At 43.5% G+C, this 22,841-nt stretch overlaps 2 protein-coding genes across 7 annotated transcripts; both read right to left on the reverse strand.

The window, feature by feature from the left end:
* Positions 1-186: 186 nt before the first annotated feature.
* On the reverse strand, positions 187-9,966 carry LOC143366609 (death-associated protein kinase 1). 6 transcript variants are annotated; one of them, XM_076807783.1, is made up of 20 exons: positions 9,789-9,966; positions 8,975-9,053; positions 8,786-8,898; positions 8,560-8,720; positions 8,366-8,486; positions 7,976-8,276; positions 7,826-7,874; positions 7,312-7,428; positions 6,956-7,228; positions 6,706-6,888; positions 6,520-6,634; positions 6,256-6,447; positions 5,935-6,176; positions 4,680-4,769; positions 4,293-4,457; positions 4,003-4,221; positions 3,748-3,927; positions 3,371-3,664; positions 2,966-3,288; positions 187-2,885 (listed from the first exon to the last, which is right to left on the reverse strand). In XM_076807783.1, exons 1-20 carry the CDS (start codon positions 9,889-9,891, stop codon positions 2,723-2,725), a joined length of 3,483 nt encoding a protein of 1,160 aa, XP_076663898.1. In that variant the 5' UTR covers positions 9,892-9,966; the 3' UTR covers positions 187-2,722. The 6 variants fall into 6 exon arrangements, with proteins under 6 accessions (XP_076663898.1, XP_076663900.1, XP_076663901.1 ...); XM_076807785.1 differs by lacking the exon at positions 9,789-9,966 and adding an exon at positions 9,615-9,776; XM_076807786.1 differs by lacking the exon at positions 9,789-9,966 and adding an exon at positions 9,420-9,593.
* A 460-nt stretch (positions 9,967-10,426) lies between these two features.
* Positions 10,427-12,899, reverse strand: Cct3 (chaperonin containing TCP1 subunit 3). Its single transcript, XM_076807792.1, has 4 exons — positions 12,706-12,899; positions 12,548-12,609; positions 11,093-12,230; positions 10,427-11,008 (listed from the first exon to the last, which is right to left on the reverse strand). Exons 1-4 carry the CDS (start codon positions 12,740-12,742, stop codon positions 10,593-10,595), a joined length of 1,653 nt encoding a protein of 550 aa, XP_076663907.1. The 5' UTR covers positions 12,743-12,899; the 3' UTR covers positions 10,427-10,592.
* Positions 12,900-22,841: the final 9,942 nt, after the last annotated feature.

Consider the following 22,841-nt stretch of genomic DNA (forward strand, 5'->3'; position numbering starts at 1 on the left):
AATCCCATTGCGCGCTTGTATGTTCGGACGCTCCGTAATCTTTTAATCGGAATAATTGAGAATGTCGCGGAAATTGGGAGTAACGCGAGGACGGCGGTAATGAAGGTGACGAGGAGTATTTTTCTTGAAGAATTGATGGGAATTAAACGCGCAGAGGTAGTGCGGTGTTTCTTCTTGGTTTCTCAATGAATTGAAACATGGTTTTATTGACATTCTTCGTTTCGTAGTATAAAAGAAATGGTTACACGTTTCGTTCAGATAATGTATTTCTCATATTTTGTCGTTACAAATGAACGCGCAACATACAGCTATTGCCAATTGAATGTTTCCCCGAGAGTTTTACATATCTAAACGGAATGAACAGAATTTCTCGCAACTTTCTCCATACTTTACAGTGTCTAATTTAAAAGCATCGTTATCTACAGTAGATTGTAGAAATGTACAGGACTAGTTTATGTTACAGTACTCTTTACGATATCCTCGATGTTCGACAACATCCTTAAAACGCCGCACCGAGAGCTTTAGACTTAATTTTGATTACTGATTTAAGAATACCCCTCTCTAATGATACGCTCCACCGAACTCTACGTTCTCGTAGAAGTTAAGCAAATTTACAGGTCGGTTTTCGACAGAACGGCCTCGCCTTGGAATTTAAGTTGTGTCGTTATAAAAACTAGAAAAATGTAAACGCCATTGATCGTAACGAAATCAAGGTGTTTCCCTATTTTTAGACGGTATATAAGTAGTCTTACAGTTCCTTACTCTGCGAAATGTCTTTGTCGCACGTGGTCTCGTACTATCAGATTTTCCCTTAACAATAGCTGTGTCGTATCAACTGCCTCTATCTAATAGCAAGCGAAAGCTACGGAACATAAATATTAAAGCATATGTTACTCTAATCCGAGCGTGTCGAAGTTACGATAAAGGTCTCTTATGTAAAAGCTGCTTTCCAAAACAAAGTTGCAACGTGTCGCGCAATTAACAATACTGAGCAATTTAAGATTCTTAGAAGCCAACGTGTTGACTGTTCACTGTACACGATACGAAAATAACTCCTCAACAAATACATAAGAAACTTCTGTACTTTAGACATCGATGTGTATAATATAGGACGAACACAGTGCTTGAAGAACAGAAACTTCAGTGTACGAATTTCGAAGGGCAATTCAATACTTATGAATTTGATAATTCGAGTCTATAATTGTACAATACTATGTATATTAAATCCTTGTTTTACGATGAACATGTATAGGTAGAACACAGAAGATAACAGAAGCATTATTCGCACATTTTGTGCGAACGGAATCAGGATTAATTATACCGGTGATATTTTCTAGTCGAACACACTACCTTCTTCGTGCTCATCTTTAACGCGAACAAACATATTTTTCACATCTTCGAGATGCGTATGAAATATCGTGTTCTGTAAAGTAAGGATATATAAATCGTACCCTACTTAACACGCTACGTTCAAGTAGTATCCAGTGGATAAAATTAATACGTAATAGATATGTTCAAAGAATTATGTCTTCCATGAACAAGAAATTTCAATTGTTCTTATGATATATACCCATGCGCATCGCACACGAATAGTGCGCCCCTGTGTCTACGAAATATGAACAGTCTCAAGCCAAACGCACCGGCTACGATAAAGTTTCATCAAGAAATCGTCTTTTTTATTCGTAAACCTCGGCTTTTTAAGTAAAGTGCCTCAGTTTTACAAGAAGTTGCAGAGGAGTGAATTTAGAGAACTTAGAAAAAGTTTTCAACGTTTTAATACATACGTATGAGCAAAGTGTTTATGGCACAGATTAAGTACTTTAGGAATGTCGTTTTTAGTAAAAAATGTCCATTTTAAAAAATGGAGCTTCGTAGATAGCTGTACCAAAAAAGCGAAGACTTGTGCGAATAGTATCACTCCCTTCTCGCGTAAATAGTTTCTAAATACCATAGAAGTCAAAAAGCAGCGCGCATTGACACTGAGTTTTGGCAAGATATAGTATATATGCATATCAAGAAAAGCCTTCAAAACAATATTAGTATCAAATACGATGATCAATCGTGTTTACGTGGTGCGTGAATGCATTGTTTTGTGGGCCACGCATGCGCATACACATTATTTAGAATTATTCATCTGATAAAAGTTCACTTAAGAAAACTCGATCACGGATCCTGTTAATCATACAATGTAATATCACAATTCAAACTCTTACAGATATTTCATAATGGAAACGAATGTCCCGATATTAAAAACTTAAAACTCGTTCATATAGATCATCTTGAGTAAATATTTTCAAACCTAACGAAAACATAGAATTATAAAAACCTCTTTTATGCTAACAAGGATACTTAAATTATGATATATAGATATTGATTGTTATAGGAGCTTGTAAATAGAAGATACACAAATTTATGCAAATTACGCAAACTTTTAACTTATGTATGCATATATATATATATAAAAAAGAATTGTGCCGCGTAAGGTGCTTTCTAATGTCTTGATATAAAAGTACACATCAGTGCGTGTGCATATCGGCATACCTCTAAAGAAGTACACGGGCAATGTTTACGTACTTAGCTTAAAGAGCAATGCAAAAGTTTACGTTGGGCGGAAGCGGTGACGTTAATACGTTTATCAAACCCACGCGACAGTGAAAAAAAATCCTTTCAGAAATCCATCGTTTTAGAAAGTATTGATGCACCATTGATAAATGCAGCATTGTCATCTGGAAAGATTAGATCCCGTTTCGGAGTCATTAGTCGTTGATAATATGTACGTTGGTGTATAAGAGAGCAAAAGGTGTACGGCATCCTCTCTATCGAGAGCTCGTAATTGCTGTATCAAAGATCCCACGGCACAATCGGCACCCGCTGTGTTCAGTAATCTGCAGAGAAGATGTCCCATTTAAAACCAGTCCGCTTAGCAGGATGTTATCTAATTTATTCTGTACACCATTTTCCTCACCTTAATGTTGGACTGTCTACTGTACTATCCAGCTGTGCGACTCGATCTCCCAAACCGAGCCTTACGGCAAGCAAACACCAGTCTCTTCCGTGGCGATCAGGCGGGTCCAGCATCTGCGCTAATCTTCTCTGTACAGCGGGCTTCATCTGCTTTATTGGTTGCTTTGGTCCAGGAAGGCAATTTTCCATTAAAGGCAAGCCAAAACTTACTATGTCCCATATAGTCTCTTCCCGACCGTTCAATGGATTTTTAAGAACCGCCTCTTCGAGACCTTTGTCTATTAGAGCCGATATCATCGGCGCTGGTTCCCACGAGTGCACAACCTGCAGACACGTACAAGGTTAATTTTAATTGCATTACTTCGCCTGTTGAATGTTTAAATCGTTCACGATTGAATGAACTAACTTCGTCGTATTCCCGAAGTTGACTAGGGCTCATCCAATGTCTTTCAAGTAACATCCCAGGAGCGACTAATTCGATAGTTGTATCGATAGCATCGAAAATAATGCTAAAAAGTGCAAAGCATTGGGCGCTGGTGCCTCGCGGGCCACGTACTCTTATCTCTATGCAACTTTGGTCTTCTTCCTCGAAAGTTATTATACTTTCGCAAGGTCCGATGCATAATTTCGATCCTCGCCACCATTGATATAAATCTGTGTTCAATGGATCCCAAGACTGAGTTATTTTTCTCAGTTGTGCCTGCACGATGTATCATATAGCCATTAGTAGCGTACATTAGAGTACAACAGAGGAAACTGGTAACTGTTGGTTATTATACACACTTGTAAATGTGGAAATACCGCTATCAAATGATATAAAGGTGCTTCGGCTGGGCAAAGGCGAAGACCTGTGTGAGGCAGGATATTGGAGCATGGTTTCCATGGTTCCCATAATCCTGGTAAACGCTCGATAAGGTTCAAGCAGGGTATTTCATACTCTACTTCGTCGTCGTCCACTTCGCACTGATATAGAATAAAGTAATTTCACTGTGTAAACAAATGAAAACCTCGTTGGAGTCAATTTCGGCGGAGACTTACTTGAATGCATAAATTTACTGCTTGCAAGGCTTGTAAAGCTTGACCCGCAGGGCAAGGACAGCGAGCCTGAAAATCTTCCAAAGCGTAAACCCCTGTAGTACGCGCTCCGAGGCGTCCTCTTTGTTCTGGACTCAACTGCCAATTGATTACATCCTGCCAGAACCACTCTGGACTTAGAACTATCAAATTCCCGGGAAGAAGCATGCATTCCCCTAAATTCTGAGGACGAACACTCGATTAATATATCAATGATTAAAGACGACCGACGAAAATGCAACGGGAGCGCAAACCTGCAATTGTAATCCAAGGTGTCTACAATGCTCTAAACAAACTAACGGATTAATCTTTCTCACTTCCCTCAGAAATTCCTCCTGCGTGAGCATTACGGGAGGTACCTCTAAAGATTGCGCATACGTTCTCCAAGCTTCAGCGAGACCGGTCCAGACTAGCGCGCTCTATAATAAGATTATTGGATCCTTAATGATAGAATAGAAAAGAAAGAGCAATTCAAATAAATACACTGATGCAGAAAATATATACAAGAGTAATTCTTTTTATTGCATTGGACAATAGTGCATGTATGTATTAATGGGATCAAGCGTTAGAACAATTATTAAATAAATTAACAGTTTCATTATTACACATCACTTATCAAAGGAATTGAGAAATAGTTCGACCTGTTTATCAAGATTCGCCAAGGGCACGTACGTGGCCGCAGCCCGCGGCGTGTCACGTCGGAGAATACTTTCTGCAACTTCCGGTCCTTCCTACATCATGCATTGCATGCAGTAAGGCTGATGTTAATAAACGTTAATGACCAAATAATCAGCAACTAAAATATATGTCGTTAGTAAATTGATCATGTGATAGAGTGAGAGCAGATATAAGAAAAAGGTTGTTCATCTGTAACGATAGTTTCTTCGTTAGGAGTGCTCGATTAAACATCACAAATAAGTACTTTCATCGAAAATCGTGAAAAATCCAAAATATCACTTTCGATGAGCTCTGTTACTTGGTACATATATGTATGTATATATATATATATGTATTAAATCAACCATGCATCATGAATGACCATGGATTACTGAATCATAACTTCAACAAAAATGATTGCACAGTATTTAGGAATTAATGATCTGTTTAACGTGGTGTCGACATTACAGGATTCGAAATCAAACAGATATGTGATTCGTACAAATATAATTGGCGGTATGCAAAATGAGATGACCCGATTCTAATCAGAACCGTTTCGAAAATGGTAATGCACACATTTATTGCATGCTGTACAAACACTGGCCTCATCCCTGTAAAAGAATGTGGAAGTATAGTTATGTACACGAAGATATTAAAGCTGAACCTTTTCATATTCAGTATATCCTGCATAAATATTTCAATGGTATATCGTCAGTTTTACTAGACTGAACCAGTGCCCCGTGCAATCAAGCATGAAATGATTTAAGATTCCGGGATTTCGCGGTCACCGATCTTACTGACCCCGACCTGAGACTTTCGAACAGAAATCGTGTCCGAAAATGTTACTGTACCCATGATATTGTTTATGCTATTTACCTATTCAAATTTTCGTTCCAGTGACTACGAACTCGGCACGATAACACATTCAGACAAGGTTTGTATTCTAAACTCCCAACTCGGATCAAGTGTAAAATGATCTTTACATATTTCATTTTATGCTATGTACGTCTACATGCAATGATTTCGTTAGTTTCATGTGTTTCGGGAATTTAGTACAGAATTTCGAAATGTGAAATCTGTTACAAGAAATCATTTAGTTAGCACTAGGATTATCCCAATAATATCTTTGTTTCGTATTCTTTTGCAACGATCGATAATAACGGAAAGTTTTTTCTTGTTATACGTGTAACGAAATATGAGTTAGTAAAATAATTTTTATAAATTCTATAATCACTTCACCTCTAGAAATTCCATCCTCGCATTATTCAAGTAAGATCTTAGAAGTTTCAGACCAGGACTAGAAGGATTAGTTGCATCCACTGCAACCATTTGCGGTTCGTCTCCCAAAATCGGCGTGAATTCTTTTAGAAAAGGTAAAAGTGGCGCGAGAAGGCTACCGTTATTCGTGTTCGGGGCAAGAGGTTCTGGCGCGTAAGTCCCGACTAAGATTATTTTTACATCGCTGTATTTGCCACCAAAACCTACGTTAGAAACAGGTGTTTTGGAAGTTAGTAACAGTCACGATTTCACAGTAATGAATTCACAATTAACTAAACTTACCGAAATGCGTCGATCCAATACGATCGGAAATAAACCGCAGCCAGAATTTGATTTGCTGAAGTTGCACGGTCAGGGGTTCTCTAAGACTGACTGTAATAAGATGCACCGCAGGTTGTTGAAAGGTAAGTACATAGTGATAAGACGCCAGAAACTCTTCGCGTCCACATAATTCCCAAAAGACGCATTCTCCACCTATCAAGTTGCATTCATAAATACATCTGCCTTCGGCATTAATTATCATAAAAGATGATGCGATTTCCTTACCCACGTTACCGCGACTCCATTCTACCCCCTGTGTACCTTCATATTCACTATCGCTATATTCAAAACTAAGCGAACCATGCTTGCTAGTTACATCTAATTCGATACTCGGTTCCCTCTAAACATAAAAGTATCGTTCTCAGTAAAATCTTTTCTTTTACTAGTATTTCGGTTATAGTAAATAGCCACCTTTGCTGTATAATTCTGGCTTCTTGACCGTCTAAAGAACCCAAAACTAAAGATGCCGGATTTTAATGAATTTATTAAAGATGATTTTCCTGACGCGCAGTGCCCTAAAAGTCTTATGTGCAGCCGATCTATTGGTCTGTGCGTCGGTTGCAACTGTTTAATGTAATTCTCGCGTTGGACGGGCTACAATGGAAGCTGGCATTAGTATAGAGGAGAGGCGCCGTTAAATGTACATCGTTTAACAACATACATTTCGAAGTTTGTCCAACAGTGATGCGATATCGGGATGTCCGTACTTAATCGCTGTCACATCCGCTCTAATTCCACGATTTGTTTTGTCGATGTCACAACCAGCAAGGCACAAATGTCTAACAAGATTAATGAAACCGTGCCTAGCAGCCACGTGCAGTGGTGTTAAGCCTTTATTATTGGGTGTATCCAGATCTATGCCGTTCTCTATCAAAAAGGTTACCATTCCTTCGTCCCCAGCTTCGCAAGCTATGTGTAAAAGTGTATCTTCTTTCTGTTTGAAGAAACACGACTGTTTACATCCTATTCGCATTGCACGCGGCTTGAACGATCTGTACATTAGGAAATAAATCTCACAGAATCTTTCACGTTCAACGGTGCTCCTTGTAGCAATAATTGAAATACAGCCTCGACACAGCCTCGTTTAACGGCACTAATCATAGCTCCACCAAGACCTTGAGAGGCTTCTGACTCCTACAGAATAACGAGAAAAATACAATTGTTCAATGTTACGTTGTTTCGGTGACAACCAACTTTTTTTAAAGACAAATTACTACAGTGCGAAACATTCTCCTGTAACACTAAGTGGCACTGTATGAAGAAATATGTATTTCCTAAAACATAATTAAGGTATATATGTGTATTAAAAGAAAAGTATATGTTTAACTTAATAATGTATATTCTGTGAGAAATAATTTGTACGTATGATGTAACTGTACAGATGATACTAGCATTAACCACATGATGTATATAAATAAACATTATTTCGTGTGAAATAAAGAAGATAATTCGAGTGGTGGAAAAACAAAAGTTATAATCAGCTCTAGCTGAATTGTGAAAGGAAATTATAATAGTGCATTCAGGAACAGACCGTGAGGATCCAAGGATGTTTAAGGCACGATTCTGCGGTTCCTCTTTCTCTGAAAGTCAAATGTTTCTCATACTATCTTTTCATTTAATTTTAAGCTCATCGATCACAAAGCTGCGACGCTTAATATAAGCTATAAACTTTTCCACTTACTTCGGATCCCTGGTCAACAAGGATCGTATGAAATCTTTGGCAATTTCAGACACGGTACTGAAATACTCATTGTCGAACTGATACTGACAAGCGGAGACATTCTCGTAAGTTTCTTGTTTATCTTCGCCTAAAAACGGAGACGCACCGCTTAAAAGAATATACGTTAAAACGCCGACTGCCCAAAGATCAGTTCCCAAACTGAGAGGCTCGTAATTTACAATCTCAGGGGCGACGAACTCAGGCGTACCAAACAGTGCTCTGTGCTCCGATCCAGGTACTAAACGATGCGAAAGACCTAGATCTACATAAGAAAGAAATTATGCTGACTTACGTTAAACTCTACACCTTTCAGCGAACCTCGCTAGCGAATTAGCAATATTTGTGTATTACCTATTAACTTTATACTTGGCATCGGGGGAGGCGTTGATAAAAGAATATTTTCTGGCTTGATATCTAAATGAGCTACTTGGTGAGAATGTAAATGACTGAGCGCCATTAAAACTTGTCGGACCTATAAAAACATATAATCGATGTCAGGCTTGATATCTCAATTCAACGACAGATTTAGACGTACAGCTACGAACCACATGAGCAGCCTCTAATTCGCCGGATGGCACCCAGTGAAATAGTTCTCCGCCAGAAATTAATTCTAAAAGTAAAACAACTGTTGTGCCTGTGTCTACAACTTTGTGCAGCGAAACAATATTTGGGTGCCTCAGTCGTGCTAATAACCCTGCTTCTCGAGCTAAAACAGGAAGTTACCAGTTATTCATAAGGAAAAATCGCAAATATACGATTAGAGGCATCTACCAATGTCTTCTGCTGCCACGCCTCTGGCAACTCGTCTCTTTCTCATAATTTTGGCAGCGTACAGCTCTCCAGTCTTTATTTCCATACATTTTCGTACTATCGCAAATTGTCCTCTGTAATGGGTAAGTGTACAGACAGTTGATCAGGCACATATTCGAGATGAAGAAGAAACGATCGGTAAACACTTACTTGCCAATCTCCTCCAATAATTTATAATTCTTCTCGATCGGTTCATGATGAACCTCCATCAATGTGTCCCACTCAGGGCCTAATTGCAAGAAAATGACATTACAAATCCATGTGAGATATATCATTCGCTTAACGATAGAAACCGTAGTACATATAGAAATAAAAGAAATAGCGGCAAGTAAACTTTCATGAACATGTTCTGTTATGCACTGTGTTCTCTCCATAAATACGTTGCTTCAAAACGCTACTGAACAATGAAATATTTACCAATATCGCCGGGCACAGAAAAAAGGAGACAGAACAGAGGATACTCTCTTTCAGCTTTTACTATGAATCCGTGCAAATACACATAGATAATCGTACGTTAACGGTCGATGCCCGAAACCAACGGAATATAGACACCTGTCAATCTCGTAGTAAACAGATATGAAAATCACTTCCGTACACACGCAACCACGTGGATCCATTCTCATTAATGAAACGTTAATCGTGTGTTAGGAACCGCTGATGGCATAGTTTGCATCCCCGGATCGTATCCAGCCCGCGGAGAAATATTAAACATCTGCCAGCCTTGACAGAAATATCGGGCGCAATAACGCATAAAACAATTAAAAACAATGGAGAGGAAGTCGGTTTTTACCACCGTTCGAAGTTTCCGATTGGCGAGACGTGCCTGGCATCATCTCACGTTCATGCTCATCATTCAGTTCAACCGAACAGTCTCAAAAAGTTTCGCAAAGAGCCGTTACGAAAATTCTGTCCCATTCGTCGGCCTTCACTCATGCCGGCCACCCTACACACACAATCGATATACCTGTATCGCGTGAAACGCCACCTTCCTCAAAATTCCATCGCAATCCCATAGCACCTTCTCCCTCGATCTTTTCGAACCGCTTGGTCCACGCACCGCAGACCATTACCAAATAATTACACCCTGATTAAATATGTCTGAACAGGCGATATTTAATTGCCGCAGCATGCTAAAAATTATCGCACAACAGAGCATTAACTGCGGCGGATCAGCTACATATTTCGTTTTGTTTCAAGGAATTTTCAAATTCTAGCTTCATTATGAGTGGAGATGAAATGATTAGGAACAGTTAGGATGTATGAAATAACGTTTTATGTTCATTCTGCTTCGTGTAAAGGAGCTTTCGTGGATTCATACATGATGCAACTTGAATTGCAAGGATAAAATTTATGCATACTGCTCAGACGTAATGTATGGAAATGGTAGGCGCACGAAAGTTCAGTACGTAACATTTACGCGGTATTGTATTGTATTACTTCGTGGTATATTAAACATACAGCGGGACGGTATGTACTATTTGTAGAACGCATTGCCGGTATGTACAGATGCGTAGATACGACGTGGATCCTGTGAAGTTACGATGAAAAGGAAGCTACCCGATGAAAATAATTTGTTGATAATTGCAGTTTCGCACATTACTCTTTAATAGATTATTAAGATAGCTTTATTATATGAAAATGCATACAGGACAGGCAAATAGTGCTTTTTGTGAACATGAATCGAGTCTCAATAAAATTATCGTGGACATGAGTTATTAAATGTTAACACAAATAAAAGCATTTCGAGTGCGATATAAATTTAGCGCATTCAATCCTTCATAGCTTCTTCTGAGATTTTTGCAGGTGGAGTGGGCTCATTGTCTGCTTTCTTCTTCTTGCTTCCCGAGACGATGTCATCGATTCTCAGCAGTAGAATGGCAGTTTCTATAGCCGTTTTGTACGTCTGTAACTTAACAGAGAGCGGCTCCCATATGCCACGCTCGTTCATGTCTACCAATTGACCAGTCTCCCCATCAATACCCCATGTTATCTCTCCACTGGCATGTTTTGCACGCAGCGCGGTCAATGTTCTAATGGTGTTCGCCCCGCAATTCTGCGCAAGAGTTCGTGGAATGATCTCTAGCGCCTGTGATACAGCTTTGTAAGGCCATTGTTCCACACCCGCGAGACTCGCTGCTTTCTCTGTTAAAAGCCTTGATACTGACATCTCCACTGCTCCTCCACCTTTGATAAACATGAGAAATTCGATATTAATGTACAATGCTTGAGCATATACGTAAGTATTTCTAAGAACGAAACATTAAGTACCTGGCACCAATTTCGGTTCAAGGAGAAGATTTCTTGCAACGTGAAGAGCGTCCTGTAAATTTCTTTCAGTTTCATTTAATACATCTTTACTGGCACCTCTCAAAATTATAGTGCACGCCTTGGGATCTTTGCATTCTGTAATAAAGCAGAAGTATTCGTCGCCCAGCTTCTTGATTTCAAATAGGCCAGCTTTAGTACCGACATCTTCTTCTCGTAATTCTTCCGTACGGTTAACAACAGTCGCGCCGCAAGCTCTTGCAATTCTATTAATATCGCTCTTTCTCAGCCTACGAATGGCCGAAATTCCAGCTTTCACAAGATAATGTTGGGCCAAATCTGAGACTCCTTTCTCGGTGATCACTACATCGGGTTTTACAGATATAACATCTTCGCATATTTTCTTCACGTGCTCCTCTTCCAGCTCCAGAATCCTGGTGAAATCAGTGTCTTTCATTATTTCTATATTAGTCTGCGATTCTCCCTTCTTATATTCTAGGGGGCAATCCAGCAGAATTATTCTCGGGTTCTTAATGCATCGTTTCATTTTCGGATGCGTAACATCCTTATTGAACATCACCCCTTTGAGAACAGTGCTGTCTTCGATCGAACCGCCGGGAATTTTCTCTACTTTCGCGTAGCGCTTTATATCTATTTCCCGTCTGCCATTCTCCTCGAGCATAACAGTGTAAACTGCATCTAAAGCGATCTGACATGCTAAATCGGACCAACGGCCGATAAATTTAGTTCCTACGCAAGAATTTATGACTTGAGTCAATTTCTTTCTGTCGTTGCAGTCCAAGGCTATGCTGACTTGTTCGTTGAGAATTGCCACCATGTCTTCTAAAGCTTGGCGGAATGCTCTGATTATAATGGTCGGATGCATATTCTGCTCGAGGAACGGCTCGGCGATGGCCAATATCTCTCCCGCCAATACGATAACCGATGTTGTACCATCTCCAACTTCCTCGTCTTGAGTCCTGGCTATTTCTATCATCGACTTTCCAGCGGGATGCTGTACCGTTATCTCACGTAATATAGCATTTCCATCGTTGGTCATGACTATGCTCCCCATTGGGTCCATCAACATTTTCAACATTGCTTGTGGTCCCAGACATGTTCTAATGACATCCGCGATCGCCTTTATACAAAAGTATAAGTATGAAAAGTCTGAATTATAATTTTTAAAGCAAAGAAACATGTATTAAGCTACTTATAATATAACTGTAAGACATTTGCAAGCCATTACAAAACTGATCATAGTAGATAATGCGGCGTGAATTTAAAGTAGTATTTATAGAAAAAATTATTTTCAATTTTCGGTATAAAAGTTATCGATACCATTTAGACACAGTTATAAATGATTTTAGTGGGATATTCCTTAAAGGATAATACACGTGGGCGTGCCGACCGCTGGACACCTTAAAAGGTAAATTCGTGATAGAGTATTGGACTCACCTTGCCGGCTTGGATATTCTCCCTCTGTACTTTCCGGCCGCTATCCCGTTTCGTATTCTGGCCTGCAATAATCAAAGCACACGACATCGTGAGAAAAGAGGTCTTTCCGTTCGGTCTCTAAACAAACGAGTATCAAAATTATCATTGTTTTAACTTACTTAAAACAACGATCGGAACAGCCCCTGGCTTGAACATTTTTATTTCGTTTGTTTAACAGTTAAATAACCTGACAGAGAACGACACTTAAGTACACGCCTGACTTTTCCAGAAGAAAACGAAAGACGAGACCGGACGAGACCTTGCAATAATTGGTTAGTTAGAAATACGCGTGACGATTGGCGGATAGTAACAAAGTGAAATATATTTCTGCAGGGCGCGTGCTACCAACACAGCTAAATAATATTCCTATAAAAACATTTAACCACAGACGAGCTATGCAATAGATCTGCATCTTATGTCACTATGTGGCAAACAAACTGACGAATCAACGTAAAGTAAAACAGTTACTTCGTCGTATTTATATTCAATTTTTAGCGCTAGTAACGCTGCAATCTCATTTTATTATGAGCCGAAAACGTTGAAATCTACAATGTACGTGTTGGTAAAGTAGAGCTCTATATAGAGACGGTATAGGATAGGCCATCCGTACTTTCTCCCGAGTTTTTTATATCTTCCGGCTAGATGACGCAGCTGTCTCCATGCAATCTCACTGCTCTACATCACTAAGAAATATCTGTCACTAACGAGTCCTAATAAAATGGCTACATACCCTAAAAAATAAGGCGAATACATATGTCATATTTTCGGAATACTAGCTTGACATACCAAGGTATCAGAAGTTTTACTAATTCTTCGCTCGCATTAAATTCCAAAAGCTGTTAATTGCAGGCGCAATTATCTCGAATTATGGGTGTTACGACGATTACGAGACGATACTATGTTGTTCTAATGCTTTCTGTCATAGGTATGGCCCTTTTTCTTCAAACTAACAACGGTTACCATTACATCTATTGACAAGGATTTCGAATAGTTTGGTAACCCTTGGAGAGGTGTTCAACCGTGTGGTCCCAGCTGAAGGGATCGAGCCTGCGAAGCGGCGGCACGGCAAGGTGCGACCGGACCTCGATGACACTGTAAACACTCGACTGGTGTTTCCAGCAATTACCAGGTAAACCGCACGGGGTGTTGTTTGCCGCGGACGAAATGTGTTACAACAACAGAAGCGGCACGCAAATTGCGCGCGAGCGGAGAGGGCCGACGGTACAGGAGCCCACTCGAGTTACGCGGCAAGAAAGGATTCTCAAGGGCATGAGCTTGCAGATTTCTTCCGTTCGACGAACGCACCGGGGCCAATCTTTTCGGCGGCCTGCCCTTTGATTCCTGCCGACCGTGTTTGTTCTAACTCCAGGGAGCATAGCTTCGAAAATTTTCAGCTAATGGAACGTCGATCGGCTTATGATTGGTCCTCCCGGCTACTGTCGTTCACAGCGGGATCTTTGGTGAACTGACAAGGGAACACCGCACACCCGGACTCACCGATTGGAACGCAACTTTGTGGGTTTTTAGAGTGACTCGAAACAAGACCAACGGTGTGTTTCATTTGGGCGCTGTCGCCCTTAAAGGGTATGAAAACTAACCTCAAAGTCAAATTGGCACTTGCACTTTTTCGCGTATAACTCTCAAAGTACAACAGGCAGAAAAAAATGTTTCAAACAAAATTTTAGTGATGCTATAAGCGCTACAAACTGGCGTTAACAAAATTTTAAAAAGAGTTTTTTTTTCATCAGTTATAAACAGTGCAATAATGTTTTTGTCATTGAATAGTCCGTTAAATTTTACAAAATCGATCATCAAACAGTCGAAATTCCTAATACTGCCAATTTCATGTGACAGCTAACCCAATTAGACTGCTTTAATTTTCGAATCTGAATGAAATGTGGCATTAATTACGTCGGGAATGTCCGATTCAAGCACAAGACCTTTAGCTCAGCGATGCATCAGTTAGTTGTTACGAGCTTCCGAACAATAAGCACGCGCGCGGAGGTACGAATAAGATTGAAAAGAATTGCGTAGGCTCGTACGGTGCGACACCCTCGCGGTCGCTTCGAAGAATTCTTTGGAGGGCCCTTTGGGACCGGGCGGGAGATTCGTCGGGTGTTTCGCGAGCGAAAAAAATGTTTTCGACCACACGCAATATTGTGGCCGTGTTTGCTGAGGAAACAGACGACACGGTGGTCGAAATACAAGTCGCGCGTGTTGCGAATCGGAATTACGCCTGCTCACGGCCTGGCTACTCGCATCGTTGTCCCGGCGAATCGGGGGTGTAGGCACTCACAATGGTGTCTTGTTCTCGTTGATAATGCGCCCCCTCTTTACACCACGGTTAACAATGCTTCCGCGCGATTGATCGATCGTCTTGAATCTCAAGTGAAAGGACTTGAAGACTTGTGCCGCGCCTGATTCCAAACGAATTATCCTTCATATCCGATTAGGTATAGTACGATCACTTCCTTCTGTAAGACGCTAGAAACACGAATCGCCATACCAGTGGAACACCTCCAGCGATATTAATATTAAGGGGTCATTCCGGTTAGCGCGCCGATAAATTCAGCGATTTTCAGGAATTTATTGCGACGAAAATAGTTATAGTAATGGAATAAAACTTTTTTCTATTTACTAAACTACATTTTTGCATTAAATAAAAAATATAAAAGTAATGAAATCAATACTTTTAAAATGCTTTTGAAAGCGGTCGAGATGCGAACGCATAAATTGTAGCTCAATAAATTATTTTGTGCGTATAGAGAAGATTCCACCCTTCACCTCGAAGGAAGGAAGAGCCTAACAAACTTTGAGCGAGATTAGATAATTATTTACAATTTATGCCTGGGAAACAGTCAACTGGGGTGACTTCAGTTCTTTGATGGAATCATCCCTCGGCTACGAAATTCTTCTGCATTAACACCGGTGTCTGTGAAACCCCTCAGGAACGCCAGAGCAAAGGAGTCGCGGTGACAGAACCGGTATCATCGCGTACACCTCCTGACGTTCTCCTAATCGTTTCCCGTGCCGCGCAAGAAGGTCCTTGTAATAACATCGTCCGTCGAGATCACGAAAGCAGTGCTCCCGTAAATAAACAAAGAGACTGCACGGTTGACTTAAAATAGTTTGTCCGGTTCCGAGGCGTGGCCAGGCATTCGCTCGGACAATATTATTTTATGGTGACCAATGGCCACTGGTCCCCCGAAATACGCGTTTCAAATGTTCCTTCAGATCTCACCGATAGACGCAGAGTGTAAATGTAAATCATTCTCCACTAACAGCGATAAATAGCGACGATTAAACGAGGCTCCTCGCTGTACTTTTGCCAATTCCACTTGGGAGGTATAATAATTGTGAAAGTTCGAAAGAAAATCGATTATGTTCGTAATTCCCATAAAGTTCGCGTTCCCACTCGTTATAATTATATGTAGATATCTAATTTTATCGTGGCTAATTGCCTCTCTGGAATTCATTGGATATGATTAATCTCGATTTCTTTCTTTTCCAAGAAGCTCAGTGGATCTGCTAGAGCTAGATCGAGCAGAAGAACGTAACGGTCCAATCTCACACTCTTCCTAAAAGGGTAAACCTGTTAATCGGGACGTTTAATTAAATTTCGATGTCGCCCCTTATCACAATGGGGTCTAATCAGAATTTACTAGAATCCCGATGATAGTGCCCACGCCGACTTTCACTGCTATCGCTGTTCACTCGTGGGCTCGTCGAAAAGAGGGAAAAGATATATATCCGGTGACTCGAAAACTCAAACAAATACGACAGTTGTCCCATAAATCGAATGCCCAGCGATTTCGTTACTTCAAACCTAAATTCATAAAAATTCGAGTCCCCGGAAGGTCTTGATTTGAAGAATTTCAAACATGATGCATGATCTTCAAATGCAAATATGTATCTTCTGGTCACTTTTTCTTCCACCTCGACTGCACAAAAAAATCTTGGAACATCGCGCCATTTAATTCCACGTGATCGGGCCCGAGGGTCTCTGTGGTATCACTTGCACGGATACTAACAACTTGTACGCAGCGCGGCGACATCGTAAAACGAGGAACGGCATCGTCGTGCCAGTCGATCTAACGAAGGTGAAATAAAATCGGCGCAACGTGGCGTAATCGGTATCGGTGCCTCCAATTTGTCCCTTCGGGGTCCGCTCGCGCAGCTACAGATAAGCCACACATAAATTCGCGGAGACGTATCATTTAGGAGCGCTCCTATCGCCGTTCCCTCCTCTTGTTTCTGATATCGGGACTCGAATTTTACGGTGCGTAAATTAAACGCCGAGATTTTACGCGGCTATCGCAGGGAGTTCCAGCATCGCCCCTTTGTTGTTGCAGCGTGGCTCCCCCTTTCTTCGAGGGAAGCCTCGTTTCTCCCGTGTACGTGGGCCGTTCGGTGCTTGGAGTCCGATCTTTCGACAATTAAAAGTCATGGGCGCTAAAACCGACGGCCGCGACGGGAATGTGAAACATTCACCTGCCTCCTCGGAGGCTACATCCTCGGCGACCCCTCGTGGGGACGGCATTACGTATGCGTCCTTTCGAGAACGATGCCCGATCTCGGTCGTTATCGGGACCAACACGGGAGGATCTCGCTGCCGTGATCCGACCGATCAGATCGGTCAGATCCGTGCCACCGATGACGTTCTGTCGTCGGCTTTAAATTAAATGAAATAAACGAGCTACCTGAATAGAGATAACCGTCGAGCCGCCAGTAGGCAGCGACTACGCAGCAAGCTATTACATCATTATGAAGAATCTGCTAATATAGGCCTACGATGAAAGAAGATTTTTATGCCACAGCTAGTGGCATAGTTGGATTAATCAAGTGCGATGTGCAGGTACTAACGAACATCGACGAATACAGTGACTAAGTTTCGCTTCATTTGTGGTGCTCATAAACCCTATCGCGCAATAAGTTTTATTAACCTTCAATTCTACTCTTCCTTCTCTGTACCCCTCCCGAGTTCCAACATCCCCACAAATCTGCATCACACTGCCAAAACATCAGCCACCACTTTCCCTTTGTCTCTCCCATCGCTCTGAATCTCCCATCAAACAGTATCACTCCTTCCTAAACCTTAATCTCATCGATCATCCACGAGCAGGCTCGCCGATCCGCTGCCTACCGTTTCACAGCAGCGTGAAAAAGATCTTAAGCCCCCTCTGGGCCGCCGGGCCCAGGTTACCGCGCTCATGAAGCGTTCAGTTTTCGGGCCCGGTTCCTGGTAGCACGGTTTAGTAGCCTTATTTGTGTTCTCAGCCGTGTCCGTTGTGTGTTCTTCGGCATCAAAAACGGTCGGATGCGCCTCTTAAACACGACGCTCTGGCCCCGGGGCCGGCCGCGTACGACTCGCAACGGTTTTAAACGGATTAGACGGAATCTACGGGCCCGATCAAATTTCGTCAAACGAGTAGGTGTACCGGCACGGATCATCCGCGGTCGAGAGGGGGACAACAAAAGATCGTGCCGATCCGGTGGATTCGCTTGTTTGCGCGCCGCCAACGTCCGCCGCCGTCCGACACCTGAAATACAGTTTCGCCCACGAAACGGGACTGGGAATGGACGTGTCGTACCTACGATCGAGCCACGCCGATGCATTAAACATGAAACATTGTTCCCGGCGGTGTAAAAATCTTCGTTTATCGGCTTACTGGGTGTACAGCCAGGTATCTGATTACGCCCCCACCTCGGTGCGCGCCCCGACTTTACGTCTCCATCCGATGATGGTGCAGTACCGGCAGGTGCTTATGAGCGAGAAGCTTTCACCGATTATTGCTCATTCGGCTTGCGTAGGCGAGGCTCGGTAGGTTTGCAGCAAGGTGCTTGCCTTGTCTTTTTTTTCTTACGGACGAGCGAGGATTACTTGCTACACTTACTGTACTCGGCTTGTAGCACTGGGGACTTAAGGGACCAGGGTATTACGTTTAGAATAGTTGCGGTGTAATTGAATTTGTTATACGTCGTAATACAAACAGCGAGCGTCGCGTAATTGGGATACGTGAATTGCGACTTGATATACCGAGTTGCTTCGGTATGCAGAAAATAGTTGGAATATTCGTTTGTGATTTGTGGTTCGAGAGGCTGCTTGATGGTATGTGGAAGGTATTCGAGCCGCGATTCTCTGGCCGTGATGAATCGTACACAACTAACTGTTAACGCTGCTAATATTACCACTGACGGGGACATTTACGCTGGACAACGGCAGTGTCAGTATAAGAGGCCCTCAATCACGTTAAAGTGAAGGAACGCCGTGGTGCGGAGCGTCATCTTCCCTCTGTCGATCTCAACGAGACGAGCTACGTTCCTCGGCGTCTCCACGTGACAGAAATCACGCGCATGTGTCCAATAAATGCATCTGTACACACGCCTGCCTTCGTATCGCTCCTCTCGTCGACGTGGAGGAGACCACGTGGCGAACGGGCTCTGACAGAGCCACGGAACGAAAGCGTGCTCCACGGCACGGAATTGGGACGAGTCGCCGTTCAATTCGGGGGAAGACAGTCAAGCGACCTCTAAGTTCCCGTGCCGCGTGGTCGTGGAAGGGTTTAGTGGGAGATCCTCTATTCTGAATCTTGGTGACACGCTTCGCGTTATCATTCCTAGCCGGTAACCACTAAATGACTCGACAACAGGAGCTTTTCATTAGTACTCCTTTCACGGCCAGGTTGCATCCTCGATGATGTACTAGCCGAGAAGGGGGAAAGGGTTTTATGGCCGCGGCCACCGTGCTGGCATTATGTAAACTTACGTGGATGCACGCTGGACTTGGAAGCTTCATGGGAGTTCGAAATTGGTAGCCGATCCCACGGCTCGTCCTCGCACCTTTGTGCCTGACCAAGGAATAAACCCGTGAAAATCCACTTTGTCAAAGCTACACGGGCACCTTTCAGGTGGCCGGGGAATCTTTTACGATCCGATGCGTTGCGGGCCACGTTCGCGCAATTAATTATCGAAACCAACAGAAACGGGGGGGATTATACCTACACGCCTTGCACCGAGTATCTTATCGTGCATCTGACGCAAGATACGATTTAATGCTGCGAGAGTGTTAATATATGCCCTTTTGTTGGCCACGGGATCTGCGGGTAATGTACGTCGACGAGCGCACTCGTGCAAATGGATGTTTTCTTACCGTAATGGACCTTGTACTCACGCGATGTCAGCTGGTTGTTCCGAATTGTTTGTAGGCGAAAAAGAGATCCTTGGTCGATGGGACTCGAACCCAAGATCTGCGGAGCCTCTGCGCGCTGGCCAGCCGCGTTACCAGTTCCCCAACGCCGATTCTCCGTTGTTAGGTACTCTTTTCCGAACTCTAAAAATACCGAAACAAACGTGGCGCCACCTATGTGCCAATCGCACCGTGGGTCATTCTCAAACGCCGAATAATTATTATTATTATTATTATTATTATTAACGGGTATAACCCTTTAAATACAATTATTACAAACATAAGAAGAAATAAGAAAAACTTACTACTAGGTTACAAGTCGTTGCACTTAACGTTGATTACGCTGTTAAAATGAACCCCGAGATCGCACATGGTGTCAACGGCTGGAAGAACAGAACCCGTAAGTGAATATGGAAAGAATATCACTCTTTCTCGGCGAGAGAATCTCACTACGCAACACTTCGATAAGTTAATTATGTACCTTATTACCCGATGAGTAGTAAGAGAGAAGAAAAGGTCTACGCACACATACCAGCTCCGTCGTAAAAAATGTCATTCCCTGTTTTGGAATGGAGCAGCTCACACTTGCCCGTGTTTACCGACACTAAAACGACACTGGATGCTATGTGTAGATTTTAATCGAATCAACCTGCTCTTACAAAGCTCAATAACAGAGATTCCTCCATTTCCAGAATACACGTGTAGAATAAATTCTATGGAATAGAAGTTAGCGACCGATTTATTAAAGTCGCCCGCCACAATTGCGCCAATGCGAGAGTCGAACGTCCCCCGTGCCGCGATTGGCCTGGCGCGACGCTCACGCTCACGTTCCTCGTATTCGAGTCATCGCCGGAACGATCCGCAGGAAATGATCTCCCTGGCGCAGACCTCGCCCAAGAAGGCTATCGGGCATCTCGGTGCACGAAACACGGCCCCGATCTCTCATCCTAGGGGATACGGATGAGTAGGCGCGATGGATACACTGCGCAGAACACGGCCGACACGCTAAACGCCCGCCCCAGGACCCGTGTAAACAATTATTCATCCGGTGGATCCGATTTGCTCCATTTCTCAATTAGCCCGGTGCCGCGGCCGTGGGTTGAGTCACTGTTCCCGGTGCCAGCCGCTTCCGGCCGGTGGAACCAGGAAGAGGCTTCTCGATCCACGCTTTTTATTTTCGTGGCAACGGCAACGTTTAGCGTGTCCGTTTCCGTGCGGCGTTTGCGGTTGGCCCGTTTGTATACCGAAGAAGACAGGGACGGCAACCCCTTCGCCGCGGCAGTAAAAAGTCAGCGACGTCTGTCGCGGCGGAGAGTCGTTTTCCTTCGGACGAAGAAATGGGAAAGCTTGACGACGAGCCTCGGCGACGCTGTGGTTTTCAATCGCTTGTGGTGCTGAGACGAGCTTGACGGTTGTAGGTAGGCACAAATGCTTCGGTAGAGCTGCCGCTATGCCGAGTCGGACGTTCGATTTTATGAACGCTACGTGCTCTACATAGCGATCTCTGTTTGCCATTTGCTTGCAAAGCAAGTGTAAATGGGAGAAGTCTACTGTTGGTAAGCCATCCATTCCGTCATTCGTTCGATGACGAAGAAGAAGCAGCCGCGCTACTGGGAGCATCATGGCCGCCAGCGGCGAGCTGAAAACCGGCCGCGGCTTAGACTTTTCAGAGTTGGAAATTTTTCTCACGCGACCCCGGCGGCTCGAGGGCTCGGGCGTTCCCCATTCGGCGCGGTGGTTTCCGTCGTATTTACTTTCGAGGCACGGGCATAAATTAGTAGTACGTGGCACGCGTGTAACGAATACCCCAGTCCCCTGATTGGGGAGATTAGAAGGATTATAGAGCTCTCGGCTGGCCGCGGTCTCGCTCGATTTTCTCGCTCGTTCGATTGCATCCTGTAATCGTTGCTGGAGCAAGGAACGCCGGCAAACGAGCACAGGCCGTGCGTCTTCCGCTGGCTGACAGCCGGCCACTCGAAAAGTCGGTTTCCTTTTTCCACGGCCGCGCCGTAGCGGCCGATGAGGATCTTAAATGTTAATACCGCGCGCGCGCAAGCACGGAGGATACATCGGTGGTGTGTGTTTGCCCGTCACTGCAGATCCGCCGATAAATAACGCTTTTCAATGCGTTATTCGTGCCACGCACCGGCTATCGCATTCACGTGTCCCGCCGATCTACGAGCTTCCTACGACGCCACGCGGATGTTACACGCGATCCTCACCTGTCCAGCCATTCGTCGCCCCTGACATCTGGACAAGCGCATCGGCGCACTTTATAGCTTCTCGTCTAGCATTTCACTCTCACTTTCCATAAAAATATCGCGCCGTTCGTGACTCTATTCAATCTCCTCCATCCAATCACTCCCCTCCGTCGATCAAACGGACAGCAGAGGATAATAGAGGAAGCTTTGTCCCTCCGTTCTCGTGACTTGCGTTATCCGCCTTCGCGATCTGACGAATAACATAGAACGCGAAGAACTCGCTCGTAGGTTACGTTTTGTTGACCGTCCTGGATCACCGTACCGCGAGCAATCGTGAAATATTTTATGACGAACGATACTCGATCCCCGCCTGCTCGTTTCCAGAGCCGCGCGTAGCGAGCCGACGTCCAGTCGATGAACACACTTCTCGGCGATATTTCCGCGGCGTTGGTCGTAATAAGAGGTGGGAAGTTGCAAAAGTTTCGCTGGACGTAAAGTGTGGGTATTCCCGCGTCGTAAAGTCCTCTCGTTATCCTGGCCAGCATCCTGACGCAACGTCCATGCCTTCGTGGATACGCGCGGATCGAGGACCTCTCGGCTCCTCGATTTTCCATTCAACGCGGCCCGCGAGTCCTCGTCCACCATAGAATTATGCGTAACGTGTCTCAAGTCTGCGGGCATCCTTGCCGCATCGACTTGCGCACTTTTACGCGCTTTTTATTGGCACGAGCGACGCTGAAATGAGCTGCACGGGTCTCTTCCCTAGCGCGGTTTCATACCCGTGGTAAGATCTTCGATTCCGGCTAGTCCGATGTGACAGCTACTCGGTGACTGATAATCTGAAGTTAATGACTTTATAAGCTCCTCC

The sequence above is a fragment of the Andrena cerasifolii genome, chromosome 3, assembly GCF_050908995.1.
Source record: "Andrena cerasifolii isolate SP2316 chromosome 3, iyAndCera1_principal, whole genome shotgun sequence".
NCBI classification, from domain to species: domain Eukaryota; kingdom Metazoa; phylum Arthropoda; class Insecta; order Hymenoptera; family Andrenidae; genus Andrena; species Andrena cerasifolii.